The 13,361-nt window shown below is 41.2% G+C and overlaps 2 protein-coding genes across 2 annotated transcripts in view; one reads left to right on the forward strand and one right to left on the reverse strand.

Annotated features, from left to right (window-relative positions):
• The window catches only part of ITFG1 (integrin alpha FG-GAP repeat containing 1), a 78,034-nt gene that overhangs the window by 38,832 nt on the left and 25,841 nt on the right, over positions 1 to 13,361 (forward strand). The window contains exons 11-14 of the mRNA XM_081336051.1: positions 5,074 to 5,224; positions 6,039 to 6,147; positions 7,943 to 7,986; positions 10,112 to 10,190. Coding sequence (XP_081192177.1) covers positions 5,074 to 5,224; positions 6,039 to 6,147; positions 7,943 to 7,986; positions 10,112 to 10,190 — 383 coding nt within the window. The remainder of the gene's footprint in view (positions 1 to 5,073; positions 5,225 to 6,038; positions 6,148 to 7,942; positions 7,987 to 10,111; positions 10,191 to 13,361) is intronic.
• Positions 5,292 to 5,854, reverse strand: LOC308672948 (small ribosomal subunit protein eS10-like). Its single transcript, XM_081336262.1, has one exon. The coding sequence runs from the start codon at positions 5,810 to 5,812 to the stop codon at positions 5,315 to 5,317; it is 498 nt and encodes a 165-aa protein (XP_081192388.1). The 5' UTR covers positions 5,813 to 5,854; the 3' UTR covers positions 5,292 to 5,314.

Below are 13,361 nucleotides of genomic sequence, written 5' to 3' on the forward strand. Positions count from 1 at the left end.
ATCCCGCCCTATCTCCTGAAGGACTCAGGGCGGCTCACAATAAAACATATAATAAGTGCATAAATCAAGATAAATGAAATTGAGAACATCAGTGCAATAAAAAATTAGAGAATTTAAAAATGAATTAAAAATACTAAATATAAATTAATTAAGATGCCTGTCAGTCTAGGTCAGCTTGGTGGAACAGGTGTGTTTTGAGGCCGCGGCGAAAGGATTGGAGGTTTTGGGCTATCCGAAGCTCAGGGGGAAGCTGATTCCATAGGGTTGGTGCTCCCACAGAGAAGGCCCTCCCCCTGGGGGTCGCCAGCCGACATTGCCTAGCTGACGGTACCCTGAGGAGGCCTTCTCTGTGTGAGCGTACTGGACGATGGGAATTTGTTCCCGGCAGCAGATGGTCCTGCAAGTATCCCGGACCTAAGCCATATATGCTGTTAGAAGCTTTTATTTCCCTCAACTTTGTGCTGGCGTCCATCTGGCAGATTGTCAAACACGAAGCTAGCAGAGGAGTAACTTATTCCATAAATTTATGGGGGTCCTTCATACTGAAATTTACTACTTCCACACCAGAATTTGAATTACCTATGCTATTTCTGCTTGTGTGTGTGTGTGTAGGGAAAGAGTAGCTCTTTAAAAACAAAATCCGTTTTTCTCCCACCGGCAAATGAACTGCCAAAGGTAGTTATAAATATTTATAAATTCTTGTAAAATCTGAGCTGATAATTGGCAGGGGAGGCTCTTAGCATGAAACACTTAGCATGCCATTTTAGAGAGGAAATATATTGACAGTTGTTAACAAGTGCAATAAAAAAGCCAAGATTATTGTAATAGTTATAAAATAGGTTGTGTATAGTGACCTAAATAAGATTAATGGTTGATTATATGGTTGTCATGCGTTCATTAGAATCCATTAACTCTGTTACACACAAATGTGAGCAGGAAAGGAACTATCTTACTCTTTTCTCTGCATTTATAAAGTTTTCAGTTACCAGGATCTTGTATTGCATGTGTGAATGTTTTTATGCGTATTTGTAACAATCCAATGTATCATACCCAAACATCCCTTCTGATCTCTCCAGAGAATGAAAAGGGAATTCTCTGCAAAACGCCACCAAAAATTCTTACGTGTTCAAAGTTTGTGCATCAAGAGAGAGAAAAATATTTGACAAATGTGACAGTCGTGTGGAAATTCTTTCAGTGCTTTGCTGCTTTGGCTTAATAAAAGCATGGTTTCACCCAGGAAACATTGATATATAAAACAAAAAGGATCCAACCAAATTAAACAAATCAGATATCCAGCCTTGGGATCAACCATGGGGTCTTGTGATGTCAGCTATTGCTCTTCTTAGTTTAGCTTCCACTTCAGTCTATTGTCCCAGCGTAGTTTATAATTTGATCTTAAATTTTCAATAAGAGCCAAATAATTTGGAGGAAGGCTGAAATACTAATTTAAGTATCTGCTGTTCCAGCTGCAAAGGATTCTGTTTCAGCCTGGCTGTTTCCTCCTCCAGAGTGCAGATGGCTTGCTGGAGATGTAATTTTCAGCTAACCATGGTGTTTTTTTTTAAAAAAAAATGTCCTCTGTCCTGAGAGATAACAAAGTCGAAGCACCACCAGCAAGGTAAAGGCAGTGCAAAACGTAGCACCTATGCTTGCATTCAGTTAAGACCTCGTTTAGCAACTACCTCATTTAGCGAACCACCATTACAGCAGTGACGGAAAAGTAACCCATCCTCGCATTTATGACCTTCGCAGAGCCGTAAAGCAAAGGGAAGCTGAAGTCAGATCGTAAGCACCGTCACTGTTTCACAAAGAGATCCTTCGCTTTACCGCCGAGTCACCAGCCCCAGGTGTGGTCGCTGAGCAAAGACTGTCCATAGAGCACAACAAATCCAGATTCAGGTTACCTCTGGCTTATCAGCATCCCTTACCTCAGGGGTCCCCAACCCCCGGTCCGTGGACCGCTAACTGGGCCACGGCATGCCAGCAACCGGGCCGCACAAACAAGCAAAGCCCCATCCATAGGATGCAAGGCAGCACACAAAATCACACACTCTCCGATCCGGTGGAAAAAACTTTTCTCCATGGAACCGGTCCCTGGTGCCCAAAATGTTGGGGACCTCTGCCTTATCTGGTCTTTAGAACGCCCCCCCATCCAAGGAGGCCCCAGTGGTGATGGGTTAAGGCACAGGTCTGCAACCCGTGGCTCTTTCAGCCGTCTCCTGCGGCTCCCAGTCCTCTGCCATGTGCAGTCCCAAAAAAAAAAAGTGGTACTAAAAAAGTTCAACCAATCAATTCAAATATGCAGGGTAGGTGCATATCTCGCCTTGGCTCCACTCTTCAGTCAAACCCTGTTCTGCACATGCACGCATGTGTGCGCATGTGCACACATTTTTTGCGGCTCCCAGTTTTTCCTTTTGTGAGGGAACCGGTTCCGAGTGGCTCTTTCACTGGTTCAGGTTGCTGACCCCTGGGTTAAGGGATTTAAGGGGTACATTGCCTGCCTGCAACCTTGCTGTGCTGGCATCAACTTTCATCGCTGTAAATTGCCAAATTCCCCCCACCTTCCCCCCACCACACAAACACACACACACCAGGGTCTATTTTTGGAGTGCAGCTGCTTCAGGCTGGCTGAACTTTTTCGCATGTTTCCCCGGCCTTTCTATTTGCAGGGAATATTTACAGGAAGGAGGAAAAAAACGGTGTTCCGTCACCCTTGTTCTCTTGCAAATGCAGGTTAAGAATCTGTCCTTTCTGCTGCAGTGCAGTTGAGTGTTGTTAAATTCTGACATGGCACTCCGGTGCTCTAGAGAGAGAAACTCCAGACAGGGAAAGATTTCACTTTCCGACATATCCTCGTGTCAGCCTTCTTTTCCCCTCCTCTTATCTTTGAAAAGAGAATCTTCCAGCAAGGTTGCTGTTCTTCCCTGCTTCCACGCCGCTTCAGAAAAACTAGTAAGGAAAGAGAGGAGGCTTTAGCCAAGATTTTGCCCGCTACTCTAACCCTCTTAAGTCAAAATTCTTCTACGGGTTGCTTCACCTCCTCCTTGATCAGCTTTTTAACAGAGCGAATTGTTTCAAAATGGATTTGAATGCAGCTTGGATTTTATGAACATTCTTGTACTTTGCAGATTTGACACAAAGGGTTTATTCTTCTGGCAATCGTGAAATAGGTTTATTCACCCTTCATTGTTTTATGAGAGCGCAGATGACGGCTTCCCTGTTTCCATGTAGTTCCCACGTTATTTTCTTCCAATGTAATTTGCCTTCAGAGGTCCACGGTTGGGTGGACCGTTCATGGTCAGCTCTTTCTGCGTGGACTTCAGCATTCAATGCCGCCTTTATAGCAATGTTTCCAGTAGTATCTTCCAATTTGTTAGGAAGCCTTTCTCCGTAACTTTGCCTCATTGATCTCCTTCCTTGATCTAAATCCTAGCCTCCTGAGATGAAGAGAGCTAGGAAGCTAGATTATTCTGCAGTTAATCATTACAGAAGGACCCACAAATCTGACTGTTTTTGGATGGAAGAGATTAATGTTTTTGGAACTTGTCTTTATCTCACTGGGAGGCTGGGAAAATAAAATGAGATAAACCCTGGGAACGTTATTCTTCCATAGAAGGGAGCTAGGTACATTTTTACTTGTTTTAATCATTGTCTTCCTTACCGTATAGAGTTGAGCATTTAACCTGTGCCTGAAAAGTGTAAATAGATTATATACTACTGTCAACTTGGCATAGCTCATGAAATAAAGCTTTTCAGTAATTTTATTTTATAAAATTCCAAATGGGTTTTTTTTTTTTAGAAAGACATACATCAAGAAAGGATTGACCCCAGGCTAAGACAGAAGGGAGGTTAAAAAAAAATGGAGTTAGAACATGATGACACCTATGTCATGACCTAGGCAGGGTGTAAATATGTAAAGATTCATAAAGTGCAGTAAAGGAATATTCTTGAGATGACAATACAGAATTTTGTTAAAGTACAAAGCTGACTAATGTGAAGCCAGAGTGTTATGTGTTTTAGAGGTAGTAGATGACGATGATGCTTCTAGTACAGTAGAATTCAGGGGTGTCCAACCTTGACAACTTTTAAGGCAACTTGTGGATTTCAACTCCCAGAATTCCCCAGCCAGCATGGGTTAAAGTCCACAAGTCTTAAAGTTGCCAAGATTGGACACCCCTGGTATTGTTGACAGCTCTTTTTCTTCTATTTCCAAAACTTGGATTCCATTCTTATCGTATCTTACACCTACATTGCACAACAATCAGTGCTGTTGTATAATGTGGGTATATTGCAGTATTGTGATGTAGTATTGGCCAAGTACTCTTCAACTTTAAAGATCTGTGTGCATGTTTGGCTGCCTTTAACACATCCACTTTCAAAGAAGCCAGATATTTTGCTTACTGTAGCAAAAACACCATCTGTGCAGAACTAACTCTTCCAAAGTTCTCCATCACAAATAATCCCAGCTGGTTTGGTCTAGGTTGTTGAGAACATAAGGAGGCAGTTCCACCATACCTAAAGAACAGCAGATTGGGGTAGACTGAGCTAGTGAGGGGGTCACAGATACACCTGTTTAATTGCTTGTGTGAAATGGTCCAGCTTGACCAAACAGAGGAAGTGACTACAGCAGGATGGCAAAAACAAGTGATAGCTCGAAGCTTGGTAAACCTCTTTCTTTCCTGTGGTTCGTCTCAGCTTGGGGCAAGGATTCAACCAAGAGTGTCTTCTCGGGTGAATCAAGAACGCAGACAAAAATACTGTCTCTCTTCCAGCCTGGAAATAGCACACAACCTGCACATGAATTGCCACTTTGGCCATCAGGAACTGTGTGTTCTTCTGGGTTTTATTTTTTGAAGCCATTAAGCACTGGGACTTGTTTAGAGTGCTATTTTGTTTTTTAAAGAATCTCGCCTAGAGGTTTTCTTGTTTGATAATCACTTTAACCCCCACACTTCCGCAATCCAGGGCTGCTGACTTGGACTTTCTGTAAATGTTTACGATGCTGGCTTGCAATTGGTTTTCACAAAGGGGGAGAGCTAAGTCCTATATCCCGTTTTGTGCTTTCCTTTGCAGCAACCAACAGGCTTTCCTATTGGAGAATGAAGAATGTAGGAATACGAGCTGTAAGGGTGCAGGCCGAGCGTTTAAGGTTCACTGGGCGCTGTCCGATCTAAATCAAATCAACGATGCCGTGGTGGCCACTTTCTTTGATATTTACGAAGACGTGAGTTGAGCTCTTTCTGCCGTTTTCTTGCCTTCTTAGTTGCCATCCACATTTCCTTATGCAAATAAGATGCAAATAACAGCAAGTTTTCTACTGAGGGGGTTGACTACGCCCACGTCCAAATCCACCTCTAAACTGAAATTCAGTAGCTGATCCAGCACCAGCTTCTGCCTTTTTGTCTGCACCAGGAGGAGCTGCACTTCTTCTATAGGTATCCCTATCAGCTTCTCCTCGTGTAAGACGAGCAGGACGTTCACCCTCTAAACCTTTGGGCCTGGGTCTGCCTGTTTCAGGACGGCTGCGGCGCAAAGTGGCAGGCACGATTTCAGGTGGTAGGTGGAGATAATCTCGCAGGTACTGGATGCCCTCATTGGTCAAATACCAGTAAAAATGCCTCCAGGCAAACTGTTCCTTCACATAGCCACGAGATTTCAGGGACTGCATTGCTTTCATGACATGGAGGTTGGGCACATTTTTGTCGGCTAGTTCTGGATGCTTAGGCATGTGGACATCCTTCTTGGCTACCATCACACCCTCCTTAAAAAGGAGTTCGTAGATTGCAATGCGATTTTTTTTAGGCATCAACATCGTGGCAGCGACCTCAGGACGAAGGCTGGAAAAGCCACATTTCCTTATGCATATTAACTCTGATTTAAAACCCTGGTTCATGTCAGGGACCATGACCTGGATGACTGAGAATCCCCTAACGATTATGACCTTCATATTTTCATTTTTTTTTACTTTATTGACACGTTTAGTGCTCTTTGAGTTGCTTATTCATTTATGTGCTTTTGCATTTTTTTTTTGTCTCTAGGGAATCTTGGATATAATTGTCCTCAGCAAGAATTCTCCTAAAAAAGAGCTTGCAATCCACGCATTAAAAAATAACTTTGAAGCAGATGCCTACTTTGTTAAAGTCATTGGTGAGTGGCTCAGTATGAAAACATTAAAATGCTATTAAAGGGAAAAATCCAATACTGCTGATAGTTTTCCACCCAGCCTAAGAAGAGCAGAAAGATGGCTATTAAGTAGTAATGAGGTGAGATAGGAGATTACATTAAAAGATATACCTGAGAGGAACAGGTTAAAGAAAACCCAATTAATCAGATACAGGCCTGTTTATTTTAGAAGATTCTTGCCATTTGCTTTACACATTAAGTTCACTAAAAGCCTAAGTATAAAAAAAGTAATACTGTACGAATGTTTTAGGAAGCATTTGGAATTTTTCATGACTTTTCTTGTGTCTTTTGTAATGTCAACTACCCGGGGTCATCTGGAATTGGATGGCCCTTCTGCAGGAGAATTGCAGAGCAACAATTTTGCTTATTCACCTAGCCTAGTTAACGAGCGTTTTTGAGATCGTCTGTCCGATTAACCTTTGGATTAGTTGTATACTTCACATTCAGTATTTCCCAAGCTGCTTCTGGACCATATTTGAATAAGGATAAGTAGCTTCTGATTCCTTCATGAGTATAAAAGTGACAAAGTAGGACAGTGCAGAAAGTCCAGTGCGATGGTAAATGTGCTTTTTCCTCTGCTTCAGTCCAAACGGTGTTTATAGTTTGCAATATAGTTTGCTCCACTGCCTTGGTGGAGCAGTGGGCTAATGCCTCCTTAAGTAACACCAGCTGCCTGCAATTAGTGCAGGTTCGAGTCCCACCAGGCTCAAGGTTGACTCAGCCTTCCATCCTTCCGAGGTAGGTAAAATGAGGACCCAGATTGTTGGGGGCAATTAAGCTGACTTTGTAATAATGCCGCTTGGGGGGGTGTGAAAGCCCTAATAAGCAGGCATATACATAGAATGAAGGCTACTGCTAAGTTTGTAAGCCGCCCTGAGTCTTCAGAGAAGGGCGGGATATAAATGGAATTAAAATATTAAAAAAAAAATAGTGGCAAATAACTGTAGCTCGGGGGTAGGATGAGGGCGAAGGTTTGTTTTCCAAGCTTGTGGGTTGGTTTCCAAACATTTCGGTACCAGGCTAGGTAACGCCTTCAGCGGCTTCAATGTTTGTAGTTTAAAACTGCAGATCTACCAATTGCTTTCCCCCCCCCCTTTTAAATGCTTTATAGAGGGCAAACTCTTTTCACAGATGCCCAGCTTTTGGGGTAAGTTATTAAGGAATCAGCTGCTTAATCACAGCATGTTACAAGCTGTCTTGGCACCAAGATGAAGTGGTTTCAAGAACAGGTGTTTTTTGAAGGGATTAAGGGCAAAGAAGACAGCAAAGAATGAACCCAGCATTAAAATGTTTTCTTCTGTGGTCAGTATGTTTATTACTTGCTTCAGCAACCCGAATTAATACATTGATTAATACTTTTTCAAGTTTGCATTTCGAAAGCAACAAAACATCTGCAAACAAGATCTAAGGCTCTAATAGCCTTAATGAGCCAGGAGCGAAAAATTCCTTTAGAAAGCTTTTTTCCAAATAATTTTTGGCAGGCGGGTTAATTTTTTCCCCCCAGGCTTATACCTGTCTTTGGCACCAAGTCATTCAGTTGATTATAAAACACAAGGGCATCTTCATTGCACAAAGGGGCGTCAGGAATAACGTTTTTCCAAGTCATGATCGTGGGAGAGACAGACGTCTATAATTTTGTATCCCTGAGCCTTTATCGCTTTGTTGGCCTTTGCGACCATCTTTAAACGAGGGTGTTTGCCTAAGAAACCTGTTAAACAGGGCTAACAACCATTGGTTCTGCTCTCTTGTTTATCCACAGTTCTCAGTGGCCTTTGCTCAAATGACTGTCCTCGCAAGATAACAGTAAGTATGCTGTTAAAATCCATGTCTGGGGAATTCTGGCATATCCAATCCGTGCCATCGTTTTGTTGGTCAAAAGAGAGCCACGTCCTGGTTGCTTACCTTTTAATCATTACAAGGACAACCGAAGGTACACCTTCTTGAGTGGAAGAAATTTAATGTTTGGTCGTGACTGGATGCCGGAAAATATTATTTCTTCAGACGCTTTGGAAATCCTAGCTCTTATTGACTGTTTTCATTTTGTTCTCTTTTACACCCTGTACTGTAAAGATAGTTCGTAACCACTACCACTCCCTCGGATTTTTAAAGCAAATGGTTGAACAATGCGTAGTATAGACTGAGCATTGTCTACTTTGGACAATGGATGTGCGTAGAATGTCCTTCCTAACCCTGCAACGCAGAATAACAAAATTGGAAGGGACCTTGGAGGTCTTGTAGTCCAACCTCCTGGTCATGCAGGAGACCTTATACTATTTCAGACAAATGGCTGTCCAGTCTCTTTTTAAAAAGCCTCCAGTGATAGAGCACCCAAAAACATCTGGAGGTAATTAATTGGTCTCACTGTCATGAAACGTCTTTTTAGGTCCAGGTTGCTTCTCTCCTTGATTAGTTTCTATCCATTGTTTCTTGCCCTGCCTTCAGGTGCTTTGGAGAATAGCTTGACTCCCTCTTCTTTGAGCTTAAATATATTTAGTGGATTAAAGTACATGGGCTGTCCAGTTTGCCATATTTTTTTTCTGTGTTTCATCAACCACTGGATATAGGATGATGTATCTTCCAAATAAATCTTTTTTTTAAAAAAAGTGAAATAGTTTTGAAAGGCCGCGTAGTAAAACACAACTATTGAGAGCTATGTTTGAGCAATTTTGATCCCCGAGGTATGCTGTTGTTGAAATGGTTGCTTCTCACTTGGGACTTTTTTTTTTGCCACTTTCAACCATTTTCCTTATTCTTTACTCTCCCTTCCCAGAGGTGCACCTTGCCACCATCTTGAAAAATGCAAAGGACGTTCTGTTTTCCATACGTTTTGTCCTTCCAATTTGTATTTATCATTGCGTTAAATTCCCAAGGAAACATGTTTATGGTTCATAGTGATTTTTTACTTCAAAAAACAAAAGTCTGTATATATTGAGGCACTGCTGGGGCTGGGTATTTTTCTTGCGTGCAAAGAATCGTTCTCCTTTGGGCTTAACACTTTACTCTTCTTTTAAAACGGCCTCAGAGTTGTATCGGCATTCAGAACTTCTAAGTGAGGTGCCTCGGTCACATATAAGCTTTAAAGTCCCAGATGGAGAAGTTTGGTTTGGTCTTTTAGGAAGCAGCGTGTATTGCATCTTTCTTTTATATATATTAAACATCAAACGAGCCCTGGCATCTTAAACTACCATGTCCTTGTCCAAGGGCTTAAAGTTTTTTAAAATGTTATGTATATTACAAGATACATGTTCCTAAATGGAAGGAAATGGAGACAGGGAGTAAATCATATCAGAAAGACCTAGAGAAGTGTTTAATGGATGCAGCCAGACTGTGCCTATTAGCTAGGAGGTATTTCACTAATGAGGACAGCTCAGCAAAATACGTGAACAATAAGTATGTAAATCCTGGCCTTAGAAATCAGATTGGTGATACAATTGGTGACAATTGTTTTTCACGGTTACGACCGTTGTGGCACCCCCGTGATCATGCGGTCAAAATCCAGATGCTTGGCCACTGACTCCCAGTTATGACGGTTGCAGTGTCCCCGGGATCATGTGATTCCCCTTTTGTGACCAGCAAAAGTCCGTGTAGACTCGCTTAGCAATCATGTTACTAACTCAACAACTGCAGCAATTCATTTAACAGCTATGGCAAGAAAGGTTGTAAAAGGGGGGCGGGGGAATGGAATTTACTTAACGACTCTGCTTAGCAACAGAAACTTTGGGATGCATTGTGATGGTAAGTTGAGACTAACTAGTTCATTTTAGATGGGTGGAGAATAGCTGCCTGCTCTGTTCTTCTAATCGTGGAAAGAAACACTGCGAACAACGAAAGGAATCCGCGTTTGAGGGGGATTTTGAGGATGATTGTTTCTTGTGCCAATTTTTAGGACCAAGAAGGGAAAAATAATGCAATGTCTCTTACCTTTCAGCCCTTTGGCGTGAATCAGCCAGGACCTTACATTAAATACACAACTGTAGATGCAAATGGATACTTGAAAAATGGCTCAGGTAAGATTACTTTCTGTTAGCTGTAGCACTGGTTTTTCAAAGGACTGATCCTCCATAAAGCAGATTTACCTGCTTTAGAGATGACCCCCACACACACACTAACGTTAGAGTTCAGGATTTCAAGGAGTCCTGAATGTGGTTAAGAGCTAAAAGCAATGATAAGTCCTGAATATTCCTAGCCAGATAATAAGAATATCCTCTAAAAGGTGGTGAAATGAAATGCATTTTTTTTTTAAAAAGGGGGGGGGGGAATAGGTAAAGGTTTTCTAAAAAAAAAAGAAAGAGAAAAGATCATTGTTGTTGACTTCCGCTTAGGGGCAGGGAGCACAGAATTAATGCAGCTTTAAATAAATGCATTGTGACCTTACTTGGGGCTTAATTGCACTCATTGGATCTATTTATGCAGCCGTATATTTTTCCCTATTTTTTTTCCCTGCTACTAATGAATAATAATGGAGTCAGCACTTTCCCAGGCTTGCATATTTTAATATTTTGGGGGACCTAGCCCCGTGATCGCATACAGTGTTCTGGAACAGCTGGCTGCAGGTACCCATATAATTAAGGAGATTATAATAAGCATTTCGTATACATATTTAACCATTCCAAAACTGGTAACAGACTGGATCTCAGCAGGAGAACTGTCAGTCTGGCTGGTTTTATAATCATATGGGCTTTTAATAAATTAAAATATTTTTAGCACACAGATGGTAAGAAAAAACTGTCCCTTGATAGAAGGACAGAGAGAAATATAAATCCTAACGAAGGCTGAGTCTCTAGAGCATTCTTTTCCCTGGAAAATGAGCTCAACTAAATTTCCAGGGATTTGACATTCATAGGCTAACCCAGGCCAATGGCCAGCACAATCAGTAAGGGGAAACTTTGGATATTCCGGTCTTGTTGTTGTTGTTGTTGTTATTCAATGTAGACTTTTGCTATTTTGGTGCAGGTCCTTCCAAAAGGAAAGATCTTCCCAAGAGGTTGTCTTAGTTGGCTGATCTTTGATTGTAATAAATTAAAAGCGAAGTATAAATAATTTCTACTTGCTGACATCAATCCTGAAATAGCACACGAGGCTGCCAGGTTTTGCGTGATGGCACACCAGGCAAAGAATAATTAAGAGCAATTGAACCTGTCTGATATGGATGGCCAGAAATGACTGAGGCTCAGCATTAACCATTGGGGTGAATGTGCTATGTCACCTATTACAGGATATTTATCTGAAGAGAAGTTTATGATTCTTAAATCCTTTTGGATAATTTTATGGTTTCATTCATGAATATATATGCATGAATATGTGAGAGGCATTGTGTGTGTGTGTGTGTGTGTGTGTGAAAAGAGAGAGAGAGACATACACAGATATGTAATATATTTATTCACTTGCAGTAGTCAGCCATCTCAGTCAATGGCTTACAATTCAAAAAACATACTGCAAATAAAATGCTAAAAACATTGCAAAAGAATAAAAACAATAAAAAACTAGAACTACCCAAGTTTAAATTCGCTAGCAAGATGCCTGACCAGATAGCATTTGTATAGTATTTGTATTTTACGCTGCTATTTCAAGTTATGGTATATTTTCCAGCTTGTTCATTTTAATTTCTTGTTGTATACGCGTAGCTTAAGCAAGCCTGTTCAACATGTTCTAATGCAATACTGTCGTGTAGCCAACTTTTCTTTTGTCTGTATGTACTTTTTAAACTGTCCTGATATTGTCAATTTCGTTTTGGATATTTTAAATATTAGAATGCCATTTGTCTTCGATTGGTTAATGACCACAATAAAGTTAAGCAAGTAAGTAAATTAAAACTGAAAAAACAAACCCTGGAGAGGTCTCTCTAACATTGCTCGAGTTCTGCACCTAATTCAACATCAAGAAATCAGAAGTATGAGTCATTACTGTATTTTTCTCTAAAATACTCAAAATTATTGAATGGCCAAACGTGCATTCATCTGGGCTGGAACGACTCTGTATATGTGGGAAAGAAGGCTTTTGATCAGACTCCAGAGATTTAGGTTGTATGACAAAAACATGAGCATTTTAGAACAGACTGAATTGCGGGGGGAAAAGGGGGGGAAAGCCATGATTTATTCAAGAATCTTGGTCTAAATATTAGGTAGACACAACAAATCATAGATCATTTTTCTAAAGTAAAATCTGGAAAAAAAACTGTTTCCTTTTTAAGCAGTTTAAAAATCCATATATTTCCTAATGTCCAGGTTTCCCTCGGTTTTAGCCAAAATCAGATTGGCTAAAGGACCCAGATTGTTGGGGGCAATAAGCTGACTTTGTAATAATGCTGCTTGGGGGGGCCCGAAAGCCCTAATAAGCAGGCATATACATAGAATGAAGGCTATTGCTAAGCACATTGATTTGTGTTTCGTAGATTGTAAGCCGCCCTGAGTCTTCGGAGAAGGGCGGGATATAAATGGGATTAAAAAAAAAGATTCTGTATCAGAAAAGAGAATTGCTCATCTTAACCATGAATTCGCAGAATTGCTTTTGTCCCAGTAGAGATCTTCTCATGATCCATGAGAATTCCATCTAGGACAGAGGTGTCCAACCTTGGCAACGTTAAGGCTTCTGGACTTCCTCCCAGAATTCCCCTGGCTGGGGAATTCTGGGAGTTGAAGTCCACAAGTCTTAAAGTTGCCAAAGTTGGACAACCCTTAATCTAGGACAGGGGTAGGCAACCTCGGCTCTTTTATGACTCATGGACTTCAACTCCCAGAATTCCTGAGCCAGCCAAGCTGAAGTCCATGAGTCATAAAAGAGCCGAGGTTGCCTACCCCTGATCTAGGAGAACAGATGTCACTTTGTAGGACTCTGATCCTCCTTTAGTGACTATAGGGAATAACTAGTCCCTTTACTAGCAGTCCAGTTTGTTCGTCCCAATCTCTGTGTGGTCTTAAGGACACCTTACCACATTTGACCTCTACAGTAACCGTTGCAACATGTAAGATCTGCAAAACGGGCCTTTGAAGAAGTGGATGATGTTAACAGTACAAATTGCAAATGCAGGTCAGAGGAGAAATAAGTGGGGCTTCTCCTGAATTCAGCCCCAAATTAAGGCCTTATGATGAATAAATATGGATGGCTTTGAGAACTTGGATTTTAAATATTAATAGCCTGTTGTTTGCAAGCAAGATCATAGTTACTTCTTGGGCGATAAA

This window comes from Vipera berus (genome assembly GCF_964194415.1).
Source record: "Vipera berus genome assembly, chromosome: 10".
NCBI classification, from domain to species: Eukaryota; Metazoa; Chordata; class Lepidosauria; order Squamata; family Viperidae; genus Vipera; species Vipera berus.